Source organism: Sorex fumeus, unplaced genomic scaffold, assembly GCF_029834395.1.
Source record: "Sorex fumeus unplaced genomic scaffold, SorFum_2.1 ptg000037l, whole genome shotgun sequence".
NCBI lineage: Eukaryota > Metazoa > Chordata > Mammalia > Eulipotyphla > Soricidae > Sorex > Sorex fumeus.
This window is the reverse complement of record NW_026606094.1, coordinates 42,319,615-42,342,440: the sequence shown is the minus strand read 5'-3', so window position 1 is coordinate 42,342,440 and position 22,826 is coordinate 42,319,615. Positions and strand designations below refer to the sequence as shown.

Below are 22,826 nucleotides of genomic sequence, written 5' to 3'. Positions count from 1 at the left end.
TTTTAAGACATTTTGAAAAAAAATTAAGATGTAAGACCAAATTAGTGATTACAAAAGCAAAGGTGGAAAGAGCAGTGTGTAAAGTGACAAAAGTGGTCAGCTGTACAAAGATCATATAGGACAGGAATGAAGCTCATTGTCATGAACGTCATGTAGTACATGCAGATGTTGATATACATTAATGCACACCTGAAACAGGTAACAATGTTACTTCTTAAAAAAATTTTTAAAAATTAAAAATTAAAAAAAAATTACTTAAGAAATTAGATTATCAGGGAATGGGGAACTAGTTCATATGGGGAAGTAGTTCATATGTCTGGACCATATGTTTTAATTGAGTGAGGTCCAGCTTTGAGCCCTGGGCAGTGGGGCAGTGCATGATTCCCCCAAGTAGCGTATACAATATGCCAAAAATAGTAACAAGTCTCACAATGGAGACATTACTGGTGCCCACTCAAGCAAATGGATGAACAATAGGAGGACAGTGCTACAGTGCTACAGTACTTTTTAATACAGCAACAAATTCTCCCAAGAATCACAGGAGCAGCTCTGGATGTACTCATAAATGCAGAGTCAAGACAGCACCACATCAGAGCTGTAAACTTGAGCCACTCAGTCTGGTTGGCCAGTACTTCAGGAAATGTCCCTGGAGTACTGTTTATAATTACCACTGCCACCCCCACCCCCTCAAAAAAAAGAAGAAAAAAAAAGAATCACAAATAACTTGATATATATTTCACAGAGATATATAATAATTTTAAAGTTTAGTTTTGCAAATAATTGTAATTATTTGAGATCTGTAAACTTAATTATGTATACACAGCAAGTTTATTTTTTAATACGTGGTAAAGCAAAAATTTTTGACATGTATCTAAAATCATAAAGCAGCACAGATTATTAGTTCTCATTGATTTTCATTAATTTTAAATACTTTCTTTTCATTAGAATAAAAAATTAAAAGTCCTACATGCCTATATTTGTTATAGCAAAATAATAAAAAGAAAGAAAAAATACTCATGTAAGTATGTATTTCAAAAGTAACTAAGCATATACATAAGAAATTTTTTTAAAGTTTGAGAAAAAAGGAAATCAAATAATGAATTATATTGAAGTTAAAAAAATAGCTCAAATTATATATGTGAGGCCTTGTTGGGCCACACCTGGCAGTGCTCAGGGCTTACTTCTGACTCTTGGCTCAGGAATCACTCCATGTGGGGCATAGGGGACAAAATTCAATGCAAATAAATCAGGACTGATTGTCTGCAAAGCAAGCGTCTTAATCTCAGTATTGTCTGGCCCACAAATCACACATTTAAAAAGGAAATTTAACTTTCAGAATATATATAGTTGCATATCTCAGATTTCCAACAGTAGTCTGTCAAATTTTAATGGTTTAGTAAATATTTTATGCTACAATCACTCATTCTAGATTCTAATACTAGGTTCATGCATACTGGCACACTTTTCAATGGAATCTTGTTTTAAATACATCTTTATTGGATGGGTATGGAGAGGGTGGTGGGCCACCACAACCTGGTGGAGCTGTGTGCTTCGTGCTGGTTCTATGCTCAGGGATCCCTCCTGGCAGTGCTCTTTGGACCAGATACAATGCTAAAGATTGGACTAGGGTCAGTCATTTGCAGGGCAAGTGCCTTAACTCCTGTACTGTATCACTGACACTTGACTAAATTTTTTTTCCCTTTATTTTATTTTATTTTATTTTTTTTTACAGTTGTAGATTTACAATTTTTTGTGCTTTGGTTTCAATTATACAATGATCAGATACCCATCCCTCCACCAGTGCCCATTTTCCACCACCATGGATAATATCCCTCCCACCCCCATCCCCCCATCCCCCCTGTCTCTGTGGCAGGGCAATCCCCTGTGTTCTCTCTCTCCTTTTGGGTGTTGTGGTCTGCAAAAGAGGCATTGAGTGGCAAACATGTTCAGTCCATAGTCTACTTTCGACATGCATCTCCCCTCCTGGGAGGATCCTCCAAACATCCTTTATTTGGTGCACCCTTCTCTATCTGAACTGCCCTTTCCTCTAGGATACCCGGCTGGCCTCTAAGTTATGGAGTAATCCTCCTGGTGCTGATCTCAGCTATTCTTGGGTATTAATCTCATACTTTGTTACTTTATATCCCCCAGATGAATGCAATCTTTCTATGTCTATCCCTCTCTTTCTGACTTATTTCGCTTAGCATGATACTTTCCATATTGTACCACTTGTATGTAAATTTCATGACTTCATCTTTTCTAACAGCTACATAGTACTCCATTGTGTAGATGTACCAAAGTTTCTTTAACCAGTCATCTGTTCTTGGGCATTCAGGTTTCTTCCAGTTTCTGGCTATTGTAAAGAGTGCTGCAATGAACAAACAAGTGCAGATGTCACTTCGACTATACATTTTTGCCTCTCTGGGATATATTCCCAGGAGTGGTATTGCTGGGTCAAATGGGAGCTCAATTTCTAATTTTTTGAGAATCGTCCATACTGTTTTCCAGAAGGGCTGAACCAGTGGACATTCCCACCAACAGTGAAGGAGTGTCCCTTTCTCGCCACATCCACGCCAGCATCGGTTGCTTTTGTTCTTTTGAATGTGGGCCAGTCTCTGAGGTGTGAGATGGTATCTCATTGTGGTTTTGATCTGCATCTCCCTGATGATTAATGATGTAGAGCATTTTCTCATGTGCTTTTTTTGCCATTCAGATTTCTTCTTTGAGAAAGTTTCTGTTCATTTCATTGCCCCATTTTTGGATGGGGTTGGATGTTTTCTTCTTGTGGAGTTTAACCAGTATTTTGTATATCCTGGATATCAACCCCTTGTCAGATGTGTATTTGGTGAATATCCTTTCCCATTCTGTAGACTGTCTTTGTATTTTGGTCACTGTTTCTTTGGAGGTGCAGAAGCTTCTTAGTTTAAGATAGTCCCATTTATCTATCTCTGTTTTCACTTGCTTGGCCAGTGGTGTGGCATCTTTGAAGATACCATTAGCTTCAATGTCATGGAGGGTTTTGCCAACTTTATCTTCAATGTACCTTATGGTTTCTGGTCTGATGTTGAGGTCTTTAATCCATTTTGATCTTACTTTTGTACATGGTGTTAGGCAGAGTTCTGAGCCTATTTTTTTGCATGTAGCCGTCCAGTGATGCCAACACAATTTATTAAAGAGGCTTTCCTTACTCCACTTCACATTACTTGCACCTTTATCAAAGATTAGATGAGCATATGATTGAGGGGAGATGTCAGTGTATTCAACCCTGTTCCATTGGTCTGCAGTTCTGCCTTTGTTCCAGTACCATGCTGTTTTAATTATTACTGCTTTGTAGTACAGTTTGAAGTTCAGGAGGTTGATTCCTCCCATTTTCTTTTTCCCAAGAATTGCTTTAGCTATTCGTGGGGGCTTATTGTTCCATATAAATTTCAGGAGTGTTTGCTCCATTTCTTTGAAGAATGTCATGGGTATCCTTATAGGGATTGCATTGAATTTATTACAATGCTTTCGGTAGTATTGCCATTTTGACAATGTTAAGTCTCCTGACCCATGAGCAGGGGATATCTTTCCATTTCCTCATGTCCTCTTTTATTTCCTGAAGTAGCATTTTGTAGTTTTCTTTGTACAGGTCCTTTACTTCCTTAGTTAAGCTGATTCCTAGGTACTTGATTTTCTGGGGCACAATTGTGAATGGGATTGTTTTTTTCATGGTGCTTTCTTCTCTCTCACTGTTTGCATATAGGAATGCCATGGACTTTAGGGTATTGATTTTATAGCCTGCAACTTTACTATATGAGTCTATTGTTTCTAGGAGTTTTTTGGTGGAGATTATTGGGCTCTCTAAGTATAGTATCATATCATCTGCGAATAGTGAGAGCTTGATTTCTTCCTTTCCTACCTGAATGCCCTTAATATCTTTTTCTTGCCTAATCGCTATTGCAAGTACTTCCAGTACTATATTGAAGAGCAGTGGAGAGAGTGGGCATCCTTGTCTCGTCCCTGACCTTAGGGGGAAGGCTCTCAGTTTTTCCCCATTGAGGATGATGCTTGCTGTAGGCTTGTGGTAGATGGCTTTAATTATGTTGAGGAAGGTCCCCTCTATACCCATTTTGGCTAGGGTTTTCATCATAAAGGGGTGCTGGATCTTGTCAAATGCTTTCTCTGCATCTATTGATATAATCATATGCTTTTTATCTTTTCTTTTGTTGATATGATGGATTATGTTGATTGATTTCCGAATGTTGAACCATCCTTGCATCCCTGGGATGAATCCTACTTGGTCATGGTGTATGATCTTTTTGATGAGTAGTTGGATTCTATTTGCTAGTAGTTTGTTGAGGATCTTTGCATCTGTGTTCATCAGGGATATGGGCCTGTAATTCTCTTTCTTTGTGGTATCTCTGACTTGACTAAATTTTAAAGCATGTCCTTTTATAAGTTAAAGAGTAGAAAACAGGGAAGATCCAAAAATAAGTGATGGTGGTGGTAGACTCAATACTACCTTTTATACCTTTTATACTAACTGATGCTAACAAAACTCATAATCAAGTGTAATCATTCCGTTGCTACATTTGCTAAGATCATTTACTCTGATCATCAAGACCAGCAAGGAGGTTTCCAGTCATTCCACATGCAGGTTTGTTTCCTAAGGATACATGTCACTGTCCTCCCATTGTTCAACGATTTGCTGGAGCGGGCGCAGTAACGTCTCCATTTTGAGACTTGTTGTTACTTTGTCTGGCATATTGAATACGCCACGGGTAGCTTGCCAGGCTTTGCCGTGCGGGGAGATACTCTCGGTAGCTTGCCAGGCTCTCCGAAAAGGGCGAGGAATTGAACCCAACTCGGCCGGGCTGGCTACATGCAAGGCAAACGTCCTACCGCTGTGCTATTGCTCCAGCCCAAGGATACATGTATATATTTCAATTCATTTGTCTGATTTACTCCCAATAATTCTACCTTCATACCATATTAGGTAAAAGGAAACGCTATTTTTTTACATACTGAAATCCCTCTGCCCAGGTTTCCACTAACAGTAGAGATTAGCAGTATTTGTAACGTTCTGTTCTACATTTTAAGGTGTCTCATGACCTCACATATATGATTTGGATAAAAATGAACTAACAATCTTGAATTTCCTCATTTCCATGGAGTCTGAAACTGCCATTCTTAGCAATCAATCTCTATCCACATTGCTTCAATCTGCTTTATGTTGACTACTGAACAAAGAGATTTCCAAGAAATAGAATATGCATATTCTTGGCAGTTTAGATATTGGCTTCCTTGTTTCCATTTACAATTCTAAGAATTCACATATATGAATTTTAAGAGGATTTTTAGGGCAGTGAAACTCTTCTGTATAGTAATGACAAAATACATGTCATTATAATTGCCCAAGCCCATAGAATAAAACACAGAGTGATACCTAATGTAAACTTAGAACTCTGGGTGTTAATGAGCTATCAGTGTAGATTTGTCATTGTTAAAAATGTAGCATGCAGGTTGTTGGAAATTTGACAAAGGAAGAAACTATGCATGTGTGAGGACAGGGGGTAGATGAAAAACTCTTTGTGTAATTTCTGTCCAATTATGCTCTGAATCTAAAACTTCCCTTAAAAACAAAACATTTAAAGGTGGAAAAACCAATCTATGTGACAGGCAAGTACACCTGAGAAAAGTTTCACTGTAACAATACAGAAACAAGAAAAATATAAATGATGTAATATAAATATAATATATTTATATTATATATATTTGTATTATATATAATATATGTTATACAATATATATTATTATATATTATATATTATATATTATATAATATATTTATATTACTTATATAATTATATATCATAAAATAATATAAAATTATGTAATATAAAATACAATTAAAATTTTAATCAATATAATTAAATTATAATCAAGTGTTCCTTACAGCCTAATTTCTAATTAGTAAGTAAACTTTGGAAAGAATGAATGGGACAATAAAGAAAATTTAAATTTAAATAGTGATCCCCTCTAGGATCACTCCTGAGCAAAGAGCCAGGAGTAAGACACAGCAGGGTGTGTGGCCACAAAACAAAAATCAATAAAAGGTTCTCAGAGCTATATGAACACAACTGCATCCACTTTATATTAAAATGTGTATTTACTTAATTTTTCAAAGGGTCTGATAAAAGCAGAGTGACATCTCACAGAGTAATAAAGAGATTTTCTCTAAAATATATATCTTGTACTAATCTCAGCAAAACACAATACCCAAAAGGAGAGAGAGAACAAAAGGGAATGCCCTGTCATAGAGACAGGGTGGGGTGGGGGGTTGGGGGGTGGGAGGGATACTGGGACTGGTGGTGGTGGAGAATGGGCACTGGTGGAGGGATGGGCATTTGATCATTGTATAATTGAAACCCAAGCACAAAAATTTGTAAGTCTAGAACTGTACCTCATGGTGTCTCACTAATAAAAATCAAAAAATAAATAAAATAAAAAAGAAAAAATGAAAAATAAATAAAATATATATCTTAAAACAAAGATAAAAATAACCTGAATCCTACAGGCAACCCTCACATACTACACCCCAACCTTCAGCTTATGCTGTATTTAATCTTAAATTTATAATTATAATTTTACTGGTGAGTTTTACATGCCAATGATTAATAATAAAGAGGTCTACTTGTGTATATATTAAGCAGCCTTATGTTCAAAGTCTTTATATTTATCAAACTGTCATTCTACTTTTTATCTGAAAGCTGAAAGTTGATTTCTTTGTTTTCTACTATTCCCTAAGTGAATTCCAAGAGGCGCATAACAAACAAACAGTGCACTTGCCATGACCTCTGCAGAGTTACCATCTCTGGTGTGTACTGCAAATTGATCTAAAATTAGATTTACAATACTTTCATTTTCCAAACTAAGATTTTAAAAAATCAGCCTAGAGAAATAAAATACTAGCATTAGGTAATATTTTAGACCTGTGTTGGGACTTCTATAAATTTTACTTGATTAAAACTGAGAGATGCTTAACTCAGTTTTTGCATAGAAATAGTCATTAAATTTGCCAAGATCTTTAACACTCACTTTATAGAGTTTTTAACAATCTCTCTTATTTAGGGCACATTTAACCTTTCCAGATAGCTAGGTAAGGACCCTCAAATAGACAATGAATAGGGCATAAAGAAGACACTTCATTATTCAAGAGGGACAAGGGGCTACAGTTCTACATTCATCTTTATTGTCTCTTTAAAAAAGAAAAACAACTTTAAATTTTAATACTATTAAAAATGTTAATTTCTCATTATCTTTATGTATTTACTTATATTACTTCAAAATTTTTAATGTGTACATACTAAAAAGCATAAAGATCATCTACTTGAATTTCTAGAAACTAAAATTTTTAAATAAGATGGTGTTGCACGGACTCCAAATTCAGTGGACTGATTTTTATCCATCATCACACATCTGATTATTAGGAAATAGATTAATAATATTAGGAATGTCTGACATAAAAAATGGAATGAAAAATCCAGCACTCTTATTTTTCAGATGAGGAGCCAAAAGTTCAGAGGGAATGAATCACTTCTTGAAAGTCACAAGCCTGTTACAGATAAAGCTAGGCATGTCTTCTAAAACAAAGATAAATACATACTGCTCTCAACAGCTGTTCTGCAGACAATCAAGAGTTGCAGAGTTTAACTTTAAATCTCTTTTATGTACATTTATTTTCATGACATGTTTTTTCTGCATCCTAAGGTGATAAACATTGCAAATATCAAGTGGCTGAACACAGCACCTTGTGTAAGAGACTCAAAGCAATCCTACAGTTCAAGCACTATCTGAGTTCATCTAATGCCATTTGCATTCTTTAGCTATTCCCAACCATAACAGCCCTGATGAAGAGAGTATTAATTTTTTATGAAAGGGTTGCCAAAGCTAATCAAACAAAAAAATTAGTAAATTCAGGTGTTCAGGTATAATTACACTAATAATCAATTATTCATGCAATCAATATTTACAGAACATCTACATACCATGTGTGGTTCTAGACAAAACAGACAAATGATCAGGACTAGTTCCTGTCCTTACAAAGTTTAAAAGCAGGTAACAAAAGTAAAAAATAAATATAATTTTAAAAAAACGGAATAATTTCAGTGCACTATAAACTGTATAATGGCAATGGAAAAATTTCTATATTTGGAAAGAAGGCCTCTCTAAACAAGTGACAAATTAAGTCATCTATATGACAAACAAGGCAGATTTAGAGCATTCCATGTAAAGGGGATGGTCACTAATGTGTGGGAACAAGTTTTAGTTTGCTTGTAGCACAGTACTCAAGGAGAGAGACGGGGGAGAAGATATAGGCTGAATGGAGATTTGAAACCTTTTATTATAATAGAAAATCTAAAGACAAACCCACCTTTAGAAACGCATTAAGTGCCTCTGCATTTTAATCTTATGGGCTGGAAAAAGTTCAGTATTAGGCAAATCAGAGGGACTCTAAATGGTGATCAATTTACTTATTCATAAAGGAAATAAAGCTCAGGTACATACTTAAAAATGACTTTACTAACAAGAAGTAAAAATAGCCTCCATTACTTTTTGACCATCTGGAGATTTCAGAACTGTACTTCCTTTAAGACTAAAAGCCTCTACAAATAAATTATCATCTGATTTACCAATAGCAGCAGGTAAAAATCTCCAAATGAAAAATAAATAAAATATATATCTTAAAACAAAGATAAAAATAACCTGAATCCTACAGGCAACCCTCACATATTACACCCCAACCTTCAGCTTATGCTGTATTTAATCTTAAATTTATAATTATAATTTTACTGGTGAGTTTTACATGCCAATGATTAATAATAAAGAGGTCTACTTGTGTATATATTAAGCAGCCTTATGTTCAAAGTCTTTATATTTATCAAACTGTCATTCTACTTACTGAACTCACTTACTTACTGAACTCACTTACTGCTTTTGAATTTGTCAAATGCCAACATGATCTTTAAATTAAGTGATGCAGGTTCAGACACAACTCAGCAGGCTGAGCATACGTGCTATATGTCACGAGGCCTTAGATATGTTTCTGGAAACACATGGTCCAACACACGGTACCACTGGGAATTATTTCTGAGCGCAGAGAAAGGATTACACTGAGCACCGCTAGGTGCAGGCCAAAAACCAAAAAAAAAAAAAAATGGTGCATAGTTTCTCATATTAATGCAATCTCATTTCAAAGCATAGATACCATATTTGTTATACAGACATAAACTTAAAAGGATATAAAGACCAATCAATTTTTCAATTTTACCTTACAGAGCTGACTAAGGTAAGTAAAGGTGTCACATGCTGAATCTTCTTTCCGGAAATACACACTTGGCATGCATCCTGTGAGCAGAGTGTAATAAGCAAGAGCCTTTCACCAGTTGACAATCTCCCCCAATTAATTGTGCATTGTTTTTGTCTGTTAATTTAAGACATGCAATTAACAGCTCTGTAAGGTAAAATACATCTATGTGTATAAATAAACGGACTCTAGTCCATCTGAGATTGAAGCATATAGATCAACTATCTGAATCCCAGCTTTGTTAAACAGCTACTGGTTTCTCATCCTCTCTGATCTTAAGGCTCTAAAATTAAAAACATGATAGCACAGAGGGTACGGCGTGTGCCTTGCAAGCAGCCAACATGGCCGACCTGAGTTCGATTCTTCCACCCCCTCAGAGAGCCCGGCAAGCTACCGAGAGTATCTCGTCCGCATGGCAAAGCCTGGCAAGCTACCCATGACGTATTCGATATGCCAAACACAGTAACAACTGTCACAATGGAGACATTACTGGGCCCGCTCGAGCAAATTGATGAACAACAGGAGGACAGTGACAGTGACAGTGACAGCATTTACAGGATGAAAACTGTCATTATACAGATTGCACAGGTCTCTTTTGATAAAAACTTGGGGGTCTTTTTCCATCCTAGAGAAACCTACAAGACAAAGAAATCTCTTGGGTGGAGAAAGACCCCCCCAATTTTTATTAAAATATTTTATTTTATTAAAATATTTTATTAAAATATTTATTAAAATATTTTATTTTATTAAAATATTTTATTAAAATATTTATTAAAAAGTCCCAAATAATAACCTGTAGGACAAAGAAACTGTTTTTGTAGCTTTCATCCATCTAACCCTGAATAAGACCCACTGTTTTTAATTGTTCTGCAGCCTGGAACCATACCATTTTGACTATCTTGCTTCTGTGCAGCTTGCACTGTTTCCTTCATTTCAGACACAGACACGTGCCCAAGCACAGTAAATCACAGTTAATTGCATGTCTTAAATTAAAAGACAAAAACAATGCACAATTAATTGGGGGAGATTGTCAACTGGTGAAATGCTCTTGCTTATTACACTCTGCTCACAGGATGCATGCCAAGTGTATATTTCCGGACAGAAGATTCAGCATGTGACACCAAGGGAGATATAGGACAGAATCTTTCAGCAGAGCAGGCTGGTCCAAAAAATCAGAAGCTCTAAATGTTGAGCCACACAGCGATGGCTACATATACAACTTTCTAGATAAAGGCATAAAAGAGCAGACCATGTACAACCCAGAGCAATCAGGAATAGCTAAAATGTCATTGATTGGAGATGATAAACAACAGTCTCTTTATTGGGCCATTAGAGAAAAAAAAAACTAAGCAGTTAGAGATTTTTTCCACAGTATTTAATAACATGAGAAAATGTTCACAACATATTATAATATAACTGCTTACAAAATAATGTCTCCTTTTAAAAAGACTATATAAGTGGACAAAGAAAGAAGATAAAGGAGACAGGTTCTGGGAAAAAAAAAACAGAAAATGTTAATTCTTATTTTCTGAGTTGCTTATGCTTTCTAAGTTTTCTACTTTTCTTAAAGAAAAATATCTCTAAGATATTCAATATTTCAAGGTACTTTTGAATTTTATATTTAAAGTTTAAGTTTTCAGAACTCTGAAAATATTTTTACATGAACTTACCGATTATAATTAAAATGTCCATTATAAAATTCTAATGCTATTATAGTTCTGGTAATTATACACAAAATCAACTTAGTAAAATCATAGTTTATTGGGGCCAGATAAATAATACTGGGTGAAGCAGTTGCCTTCATGTGGCCTACCCAGGTTCAATCCCTGGCATCACACCTGGTTTCCTGAGCCATACCAGGAGTAGACCCTGAGAACAGAGCCAGGAGTAAGTTCTCAACACTGCTGAGTATGAACTAAAACAGCCACCCAAAAAGTATTTTATAACTGCTTAAGAAAACCACCTTTAGGATGGGAGAAGCATGCTGAAAGTAGACTATAGACCAAACATGATTGACACCCATTGCCTCTTGCAAACCACAACACCCAAAAGGAGAGAGAGAACAAAAGGGAATGCCCTGCCACAGAGGCAGGGTGGGATAGAGGGGATGTGGGGTGGGAGGGATACTGGGATCCACGGTGGCTGGAAATGGGCACTGGTGGAGGGATGGGTATTTGATCATTGTATAATTGAAACCCAAGCACAAATTTGTAAGTCTACAACTGTACCTCATGGTGTCTCACTAATAAAAATTAAAAAAAAAAAAAGAAAACCACCTTTAACACAAGTGGTTAATACAATGACTTATTCCACATACACAGTGTAGAATGGAAGACAATCACTATAAATTCTGCTCTTTGAGAATCTACTGAAACTGCAAATGCAAAACATTTTCACAGCAAAGCCAATAAATAATCTTGAACTGGAAGAACTACAAATCTATTCTCCATACACTTACGTCCATTATTTGCAAACATTATATAAACAGAATGTACATCTAACTACCTTGAATTAATTATTCTGATACCAATATCTGGTAATAACACACACACACACACAGACACAGTTTTATCATTTTACCAAACTAAATAAGAACAAATGGCAGTTTTGTAATATATCACTGGTCATGGTAATTTTTGTTTTACTTCAATATTAGAAGAAATGAATATTCAAAATCCAGCTTAGTACATTTATGACAAAAGGTATTCAACAGCCTAACCTTTAAATAAGAAAAAAATAATTTCCTGCCCTGTCTCATTTACTGGAGCTGGGGTGGGAAAAGTTAATCATTTCTCAGCAAAGCCCATATCTCAACCTCAGGCCTCTTTATGTCTCAAGAGTAATATTTCCATTTCACTCTTAATGGAACAAATTTCTAATCAGAATATGTATTCAAAAGTAACTGAGGCAAGGCAGTGTCAACATGTCAGGCTGCCAGCAGCATTCCCCAGGCCTTGGAACCAACTTAGCACTCACACTGCTGTGACAGAGAACAGGGAAACACAAAAATGTCATATTTGATGAAGGGGAGAGGAGACAGCCAACATGGTAAAATAGCTTTGCCACTCTTCGGATGCTTAATACAGTGTTTGGAGGCAAGTTTCTAAGGAGCAAGAGGCCACTCTAAAAAGATATTTGGAAGGGATGATTTTCATGGACTCGTGACATAGCCATAGCCTACTTTTCGTCACTTCTAGAAAGGATAACAACCTAACAACCCCATAGACTGCTTAAGGGTTGCTGTTGGTTTTTTTTTTTTTTTGGAGGTGTGGGATTTGGGACACACATAGTGGTGTTTAGGGCTTACTCCTGGTTTTGCATTCAGGGATCACTTCTGGTGGGGTGCTGGGATAGAACCCTGGTCAGCTTCATACAAAGAATGAGCCTTACCCAATGTGCTATGAGTCTGGCCCTGTTTAAGGTTTTTTGTTCTGTTTTCACTTTTATTAAAAAAAAAGAGAGAGAGATGTTATTGGCTCAAAAACTTAATTTCCTCCTCAAAATAAAAGGTCTCAGGCAACATACAGTATTAAGTATATTTTGTGCTACTTTGAAAAAGTTCAGAGGTATGCATTCAGGTTTTTTCAAACCATAACAATATAGTTTTAGTTATGAGGATGTGTGATAAGAAGATTATTATGCTATACTATTTTTGAGTGTCTGATATTCTCACAATATAAATGGAAAAATCAGCTTCTTCGGATATACTTTATGCTTAAAATTTTACTGACTTTTTCTTTGAAAATACACGAGACATGATTCATTTCTATGATTAAGATTCTAACAAGCAATCTGGATTTTTAAAAATTCACCAAGCATTATGTTATCAAGAAAAAAAATAAAAGGAATGGAAAAAATTCCTTCACCCCCCACGAAATTTATCATGATCTATAATGATAAAAGAAATGCGTTTAAACAAATGCAGTACCACCATCTGCCTGGCATTCTCACAGTGGGACAAAATAGACTGGTAATTAACTGCTTTCCTACCGAAATCTGCCAGCTTTAACTCCCCCGTGTCACTGATCAGAAGGTTCTGTGGTTTCAGGTCTCTGTGCAAAATATAACGCTGGTGGATGTAAGACAGCCCTCGCAGCAACTGAAATAAAAACAACTGAAAAAAAAAAAAAACAAGGAGACAAAAGTTAAAATCTGAGCACAGATAAATGCCAGTTTCTATATATAGTCTGCCAAATACTTGTATTTACCAGAAATGGTTACCTTCCACGAGACTTCCTGTCAAATTATTTAAACAGAATATACTTGTAGGTATAGAATCTTCTTGTGCACAAAGAAATAAGTGCAAAAAATTTAACTCCTTGGTCAGAAATACACACACACACACACACACACACACACACGCACACACACACAATCCAATCTATTAAAATATAAAATAGAATGGAAAGAACAATTCTTTTTGTTTTGTTTTCTCAGGCTGAAATTGGTTGAAAGATAAAAAAGTATCCATATTCTCAGAGAAAAAACACAGAATTTTGAACATAGGTTATGTAATTGTATATTTATTGAACTTAATTCCATAGAAACAACATAAGTGCAGTACTCAAAGATCACCCATGAACATACTTATGTTCATCGAATGGAAAGATGAGACAATTTGAATTAATTATAACAAAAATCATCACATGATCCAAAAATTGAAACCTTAAATCTTATTGCTTCTGCACACACAGTCACAGAAATCAGGATGGTGTCTAAAATAGACATGTACCTTCAATAGTTTCAGAGCTTACTCTTCCCAAAGGAAAGGAAACAGCAGACAAAAATCAAAACTCAAGAGCAATACTTTTGTAAGAAATAATGTTAAGAAATAAATAATGGTCTTCCTTACTTTGTTTCATTTTAGATTACATTAAGTGCTTCTATTTTGGTAAAATAAAATCATGAATCTATACAAGAATTCTAGGGCTCTATTTATGAAAGAGAGACTATATTTAAACAACTTACTTGCCAGAACAATCATAATTGACATCATTAAAAAAGCAATCTCAAAAAAATAAAAAATAAAAGCAAGTGTTTTGAGTGCTATCAGCATGCTAGTCTACATAAGCAGCCAGCAGAAAAATGCATATTTAGGAAAGTATTAAATGAAGTAGTTGTAAAGACAGTGTTGGTGAAAGGATCCCAGAATTTTTAAGTTGAATTTGAGGGCAAGTTGATTCTGGCAAGTGCTGGAAGGTCCTGGAAACCAGCATTTCTGGAAGATTTCCCTGCTAATCAGAGGTTAGAGAGTCAAGTAAAATTTTCACTTTGGGTGAATACCTTGAAATCACAGCAAATGTATTTATTTCAAAACCTTTCAAAAGATAATATACTATGAAACAGTGAGGGCTTAAGATTATCCTATACAGATTCCAGGTATATGAAATTAAATTTGTTAGCCTAGATTAAAATACCAACTGAAGAACCCCTGGAAACAAACATCTCCCTTGACTTTTCCTTTCAATCCTTACTCTGCAGCAGATGGAAAGACTTAACACCATCACCAACAGCTTCCAGCCTCATTCCTCGCTTCTAATATGCTCTGCATCCTGAAATCTAAAACTTACAATTTTTAAGAAAATCTGCATAGAATTAGTTTAGAAGGAAGAATGAGCAGACAAACCCACTTTATTTATTTTTTCCTTTTTGAGTCACACCCAGCAATGCTCAGGAGTTACTGGCTTTGCACTCAGGAATTACTCCTGGCAGTGCTCAGGGGACCATATGGGATGCCGGGGATCAAACCCGGGTCAGCTGCGTGCAAGGCAAACACCCTACCCGCTCTGCTATCGCTCCAGCCCTGACAAACCCACTTTATTCTCAACAAATTAAATAAACAAAAAAGGCAGAACATGTAACAAACAAAATATAATTTAATTCAATTTTTAACATTTTAGAATTTTTAAACTGTTTTCCATAAAGGCTAAACCAATTTTCATTACCACCAACAGTGAATGAGGGTTCTTTTGCATATGTTTTCCCACCAACAACTTGCTATTCCTAGCTTTATGATACAGGCCATTCTTACAGGTGTAAGATGAAATCTCATTATTTTGATTTGTATTCCCTGATAATAAGATAATTTAATGAGTTTTTTCTCCCTTCCTGTGCCTGTTGGCCACTTGTTTGTTATTTCTTTGGTAAATTGTTTATTCAGTCTTCTCCCCATATTATCCCAAATTCCCATCTTAGGCATCCATCCAAAGCACATAAAAACACTAAGGACAAAAGATATGTACACATCTATGAACACTGTAGTACTATTTACAATAGTCAAGACATGAAAAAAAAAAACTCAAGTGTCCAACCAAAGACAAGGATAAAGAAGATGTAGCAGATACACAATAGAATACCATTCAGCTGTAAAAGGGAATCCTGCCTTTTGAAACAGCATTGACCCAATAGTGGTAGTACTGCCAAGTGCAAGAAGCTGAAATGAACACTCCCCCCACCCCCGCCCCAATAAATAAATAAATAAATCCAGCTATCAAATGACCACACTCCTATGCAGGATTATGGAGAAGCAAAACAAGAGAATAGCCAAAGACACAAGGCAAAACAAAAACAAACACTGAGACTCTAACTGCAACTGGGGAATGGGATATGACTCAAAGGGGGAAGGAAGTCCAATGGCCTGTAACAGAGGAATATGGATACTTTGAAGATGAGTGCAGAGCGATATCAGATTTTGAAGGGCTGTAAAATTGTACTGCTAAAACATATACACAGCCTTGTAGAACAACATTATCTCAATAAAAATATTAATTTTAAAATAAGGAAATTGTTTTTGAAAAGCATATGGGCATTCTGCAAGGTGAAATCCCATAAGAGCAGGTTTGTTACTTTCACCACAGGACTGTATATTAGTTTATCTGTGGGGTGACACTGAGTGCCAATCACAAAATAACATCTCTTTAAACTTCTGTAACTATCCCTATAAGAAAAAAGGGGACTACTATTATCTCTGTACTAGTGACAAGGAGAATGAGTAGTTTCTCAGTCTTACAGTACCTAAGTGACAGAGCAAAGACCCAAACTCTGACAGTGTACCACAATGCCCTTACAACTACCACACCATAAGAATCCTAGGCAGAAAATGTAAGTAGGGGTAGTTACTGATCCACAACTGACAAGACGTTCTGGGCACTAGATCAAGAGTCTTTAAGGCCACTGAGGTAAGCTCTGATTCCAACTGGGTGCTCAGACAGAATCTTCATCTTGAATTCCTGATTCCAAGTAACCTCATCCCTGGCCACCCTTGAATACAACACGCTCTTCATCTCTTTTATTCTTTCTTGCTTTTCACTGACAAAAATTCCTTCTTCCCTGTGGCTTGATCATCTCTATGGATGTCTCATGGATTTCTTCAGAAATGACTCTTTCTTAGTGCCTTTCTTGACCACCTTCCCCGAACATTGCCTTGTCTAGAGGTTTGAGTGAAGTGGCTCTCCTCTCTGGTACCCGGGGCAATCTCAGAACATGCCCACCCAGTATGGATCGTTCTTTGTCTCATAAAGTGTGTGTATTCGTAATCTGTCTAATTCAGTGCATGGCTGGCACTTCTATGCCAGCAATGGCACGGCAACTGAATTTTAAGACATCAAGAGAAAAGATAACAATGGAATGCCATTCTCCAGAGACTAAGGGCAGACGTGGGCAGATCTGGGAGTCCCAATGGCCTCTTCTAATACCTTCGTTAATTACTGAAAATATATCATTTTCATGCTAATCTAGAAATAATTCAAAGAGCATATCATATTAAAGAGGAATAAAGAAATCAGTGTTTGGAAAGGATGCAACTACACACTTTAACGCACAGGACGAAATAGCCCCAAACACAACAGACATTAACTAAGAGCCCCAAACAAAATTTTAGCTCTTTGAACAAGGCATAAAATCAAGTCAGAACAAATCCTTATAGAAGAAAATCTTTTAGAAATTTTTAAGTGCCATTTATGTGCCAGGTGCTGTCATGCAAAAGGGTTGATGTTAATATGCTAAATAAGCTCTAAGATGTAGTTTCTATAATTGGAGAACTCATAGCCCATTCTGTGTTATGAATCACATAAAAAGAGAGCTACCACTTAGAGAACTGGACTGTAACATCAGTACGAATAAGTGTGCTAAAGACAGAAGCGAAAGAAAAGCTAAAAACAAAAGTATCAACGCATCTAATTCATCAGAGGTACACAAGGAAACAAAATAAGGAATTAAATACTATCCAATGATGACAAAGCTTGTCCAAATCCTGTAAACAAAAATTCCCAAGAAATGGGGGTGGGAGTAGGGAGAGAAGTAAAAGAGGCAGACTAGAAGAATGTGAAGACAATGGGGGAAGAGTCTTGAGCACTTGGTGGTAGTGAAGATGAAGGATCTTTGTACATAAGAACATAAAAGCACTATTGTTAACAAGACTACAATAAAACAAAATAACACAAGTTTAAAAATAGAGGCAAGAGAGATAGTACATTGAGTAGGGTGCTTGCTTAGCACACAGCCAACCTCGATTTGAACCCTGATATACCATATGGGTCCCCAAGCACTGCCAGGAGTGATCTCTGAGTACAGACAGAGGAAGGAGTAAGCCCTGAGCACATCTGGGTGCCCCCTCCCCAATTAAACAATTTAAAAATAATGATTCAACATCAAACAATAAAACATTAATCTTGCCACTGTATGACAGTGTGGGAGGAGTGAACAAATCCTAGAAAATTTTTCACTCTGAAAGAGAATTCATTGCATAGAAAATTTTAATAGGAAACCCAGATGTAGTGAGTATTCATGATAAGCACATGTTGAAAATAATGTGCTACCTAGCAAACTTCTGACTATTCTGGGGAGAAACTGAAGATACACGGAAAAAAAAATCATTAGATATATTTAGAAGAAATACCTGAAGATACCACATGAGACTAAACCAATTCACCATCAATCAATGGTGGCAGAGGGAAAAAAACAAAAACAAAAACAAAACACAACAGGCCTCACGTTAAAAATTTTGGTATTTGGTGTTATAGAGATTAGGTGCTTGCCATGAATGTGCTGACATCCAGTTTGAATCCCACGTTCCACATATGATCCACTGAGCACAGACCCAAAAACAAAATAAGAGAAACAGAGAGAAAGCCAGAAAGCCAGAAAGAGAAAGAGAGAAAAGAAGGAAGCAAAGAAGGAAGGAAGGAAGGAAGGAAGGAAGGAAGGAAGGAAGGAAGGAGGGAGGGAGGGAGGGAGGGAAGGAGGGAGGGAGGGAGGGAGGGAGGGAGAGACAAGCTTGTCATTTTAACAACATTCTCAAGTTTTATAATCATCTCCCCTTCATAGCCTAGTGTAACTATTGTTTGCAGTGCTGGGGTTGGAACTCAAGACCTCATACATAGGAGGCCTGTGCTGTGCCACTCAATCATATCCTGGGCCTTCCGCTTCAATCAAATGCTGCCTCATTTAAAGTTACTATGTTCTTCAATATTCTGAAATGCAAGCATAATTTAATGCTTGTGTTTTCACTTAAAAAGGATATGAAGCACAGTGAACATCTGCAGATTTTCAAGGTACAGAACAACTTCCTCTAATATCCAGCATCTCGAGGAGCTCATGTGGGATTCACGAACAATAATAAGCAATGGACCATGCCTTATGGCCCAGAACTAATTCTTTTCAAAACAGTTGTAGTACTTTTCAGCTACAAAGGGGGACTAAGATAACCATTAGTCATTTTGATAATTACTAAGGGGCTGGAGAGATAGTACAGCAGGTAGGGCATTTGACTTGCATGTGGCCAATCTAGGTTTGATATCCAACACCCCATGTGGTTCCCAGTGCCCACCAGAAGTGATCCCTGAGCCCAGAGCCAGGACTAAACCTGGAACACTACCAAGTGCACCTCCCCACAAAAAAATAAAAAGAAAAGAAAATGATAAATTAAGTCTTAGATACTTTCAGTGGTCACTGCGTATTGTAAAATGGTACCAATTCATGATTTAATGTATTTAAAAATAGAAGAGACACTAAAAACCAAATAACTATGACTGCATTATTTATTATGTGCTTACAATGATAGATATTATGATATTTCATATTAATTTTAATAATTCATTCCTCCTAACACCTCTGTTAGATATGAACACCTCTATTTCACATATAAAGCTATTGAAACTCAGAGAAATTAGGTAAATTGACCAATGAGACACAGAGCTAGTAAAAGGTTGTAGTGACATGTGAATCCAATTTTGATGTGTTCTGACAGTTACACTTAAGAGGACTACTCATGCACCAATTGATCTTTTAAGTACATAAACTATCTAATTAAATACACATCATATGAACCCAAGGCTCCTATGGTGCTTAACAAATTGAAAAAAACAAAAACAAAAAATAGAAGTTGTTCATAGGTAATAAACACTTCAAATAATATTTTCCAGGGCTATAGAGTTAGCACAAGGGTTATGGTATTTGGTTTGCATGTATGCGACCCTGATTTGATCCTCCAACACACCCTATGGTCCCTAGAGCATTGCCAGGAGTGATCCCTGAGCACAGGGTCATGAGCAAACCCTGAGCACAATCAGATATGTCCCCAAACCCAAAACAAAGAAACAAAAACACAAAACCCCAGTAATATGCTCCATGTTTAAGTCTGTAGACTTTTTTTAAATATCAAATTATATAATTACACTAATTAAAAAAATAATCAGACTTCTACATATTAAAAAATTAGAAACTTTGAGATCCTAAAATATGACTACTCAATGATACTTGGAAATGATCATTTAGACAAGAATTGAGTGCTGAAAGTAAGTAAAGGAATATACATAATAACCTGTTAGTACTTATATTGAAAACTGTAATGCCCAGAAGGAAAGAGAGAGAGAGAAGGAAGGAAGGAAGGAAGGAAGGAAGGAAGGAAGGAAGGAAGGAAGGAAGGAAGAACACCAAGACTGGACTAGTACCTGAGCACCTTAGAGTGTGGCCCCAATAAACAAAAAGATCAGTTGTAGCCAAGTTTATGTTTATCAATATAGTTCAGCGTTATACAACTGACCTATGTACATATTACAAAGCAAAATAAAATAACATAAACAAAGATTTTTTAAATCAATTTTATGCATAAACGTATACTTCTCCAGTTAACTGGTCCTTTTTATTGAAAATTAAAAGACAGAAAGTTGAAACAGGTTTACCATCTAAAGTAACATCTTAGATACTAAACAACATGATTGCCTTATTAACAAGTAGCATATCTACCACAACTGTTTTAAGAGAGAGGACCCGTGCCAGGCTGTTTCACTCCTGGCGCCCTGGAGTGGGGGCGGGTGAGAGCCCAAGGGAACCAGCCCTGGCTGCTGAAAACCTCCAGAACCCAGGCGCCACCATGCTCAAGGCCACTCCCCACACGCTCAGGCCAAGCCTCACCCCAGTGATTCTCTGGAAAAACCCAGGTATTCAGGACTTTGTGACTGAGAACTCTGGGTTCAAAAGGACAAGAAAAGAAGATCCGCTACCCACAGACCCCTGTCTCTGGTGGTTCAACAGTCAAGCCCATAAGCCACCTCTGGCTGATGTCAAATAATCTCATAGGCCACCATCCAGATCATATGTCCTTCTCTCCCGGAAGGGAGCATAACATGACGCTTTCCAAAATTGACCCGCACCAGCATGTTTCACTTGGGGCGCCACAGAGGGGGTCAAGTGAGACCCCTCCCTGCCCCAAGGGACCCAGCCCTGGAAGGCTTAAACCTTCAGAACCCAGCGCTGCCATGCTCATGGCCACTCTCCACACGTTCGGTCAGAGCATCACCCATGAGTGAAATATTCCTGGATACTTCAAACCACACACTCTACCTCAAAACTCCAGGATTACTGCACCACATTTATAGGGCTCAAAGTCAGAAACAACCAATTTTATAGGGAAACACACTTTTTTTACATATATATACAATAAATCACATAAGGCTCAACCTTTAACAACATGTAAGTGATCTCATAAAAGGGCTTAATGGCCTCTGGGTGAAATACAAAAATCTCCACACTCTGTCCTCTAAGATTTTTTTTGGTAGCATTTTCAGAGGTTTTTCAAAGCAAACAATTTAAAATATATTATTTCAGTTCTGCTTTGGGGAAGGGATTGGGGTTAGGGATGGAAACATCAGAAATACGGTGGTAGGAAGGTGTGATAGTGTTGAGATTGGTGTTTGAATATTAATTGTAATCAAATATTGTAAACTATTTTATAATATAAAAATTATAGAGAGAGAGGAGAGAGAGACTGAAAAATTGACAAAGATAATGAAGCTTGATGTTGGTAGTCTTGGGGAAAATTCAAACTTATAAGTTATATCAATGAGGTAAAAAATATTTTTAATGGAATCCAGGCGCTAGGAAGACAGTGCATGAGTAAGTCATTTACCTTACATGTGGCTGATCCTGGTTCAAATTCTGGCACTACATATGATTCCCCAAGAGCCACCAGGAGTAATCCCTGAACACAGCCAGGAATAGGCACTGGACATCATCAAATATGTTCCAGCAACCCCCTCTCTCCCTCCTTCCACGAACCATCACCACACAAAAAACACCTATGGAATCCTGTAAAGACTTGTCTTTGGATACATGTGGTCAACAAATTGTCGCTTTTCAGAGAGGCCTATGTAATAGAAATTTTTATACTAATGAGAAAATAAAAGTCTTTGAGAGATACTGGCTAGTCACATAAAGACAATACCTATTTTACTATTTACTGAAACAAATACAAAATCTCTTGCTGGGTGTACATGTGCTAATAACCAGGCTGATTTCCCTCCTGGTTTTCCAAGTTTGTCTTCGAAAACATTAAAACAAAAGGGTTTGGGGAAGGATCCATGTTAAAAGGGAGTATGAATGGCTTGAAGCTTAAAACTCAGGAGGGTATTCTTTCTATTCCCACTATATAATCCCAAAGGTGGGTTATTTCATTTCACAATTAAAAAATATCACATGGCATGCTTCCAAGGACTGTGTTTCATCAATCTTTAAGTACATTTATTTTAAATCTGAATTTGAAAGCACCTCTAGAAAGAATCTGTTTAATTAGCTGACTTGATTCTTTTGTCCGATTAAAATTGTTACAAGCAAATCAGCAGATGATGCCAAGAATACAAAGGGCATGTTCTAAAAACAATTGGATACAGGTCCAACATCTTAACTCGCTAAAGCTGGCCAACCAACAAGACATCAACTGACACATGAAATTTAATTTTTAGTTTTTACTTCTAATTCCATACATTCTTCATAAAGAATGTTCTTGTAACAAAAAATAAGATGAAAGGGCTCAAAAGAAGTATGGACAGATGAAGAGACTGTAAAATTTTCAAAGTAATCTTTAATGGCTTAATGAGATAATCATATTTTTAAATGCAGAATGAAGAAAGGCTCTATAATGGTCACAGTAAAGTATAGTAGGAAGTTATTACCAGTTAAATGAGACTTCTAATGCACAATATAG

At 36.5% G+C, this 22,826-nt stretch overlaps 1 protein-coding gene across 4 annotated transcripts in view; it reads right to left on the bottom strand.

Annotated features, from left to right (window-relative positions):
- CDK14 (cyclin dependent kinase 14) overlaps window positions 1-22,826 on the bottom strand; it is a 710,477-nt gene that overhangs the window by 313,116 nt on the left and 374,535 nt on the right. For all 4 annotated transcript variants that reach the window (XM_056118543.1, XM_056118544.1, XM_056118546.1 and 1 more), the window contains one exon: window positions 13,337-13,460. In XM_056118543.1, the coding sequence (XP_055974518.1) occupies window positions 13,337-13,460 (124 nt within the window). The remainder of the gene's footprint in view (window positions 1-13,336; window positions 13,461-22,826) is intronic.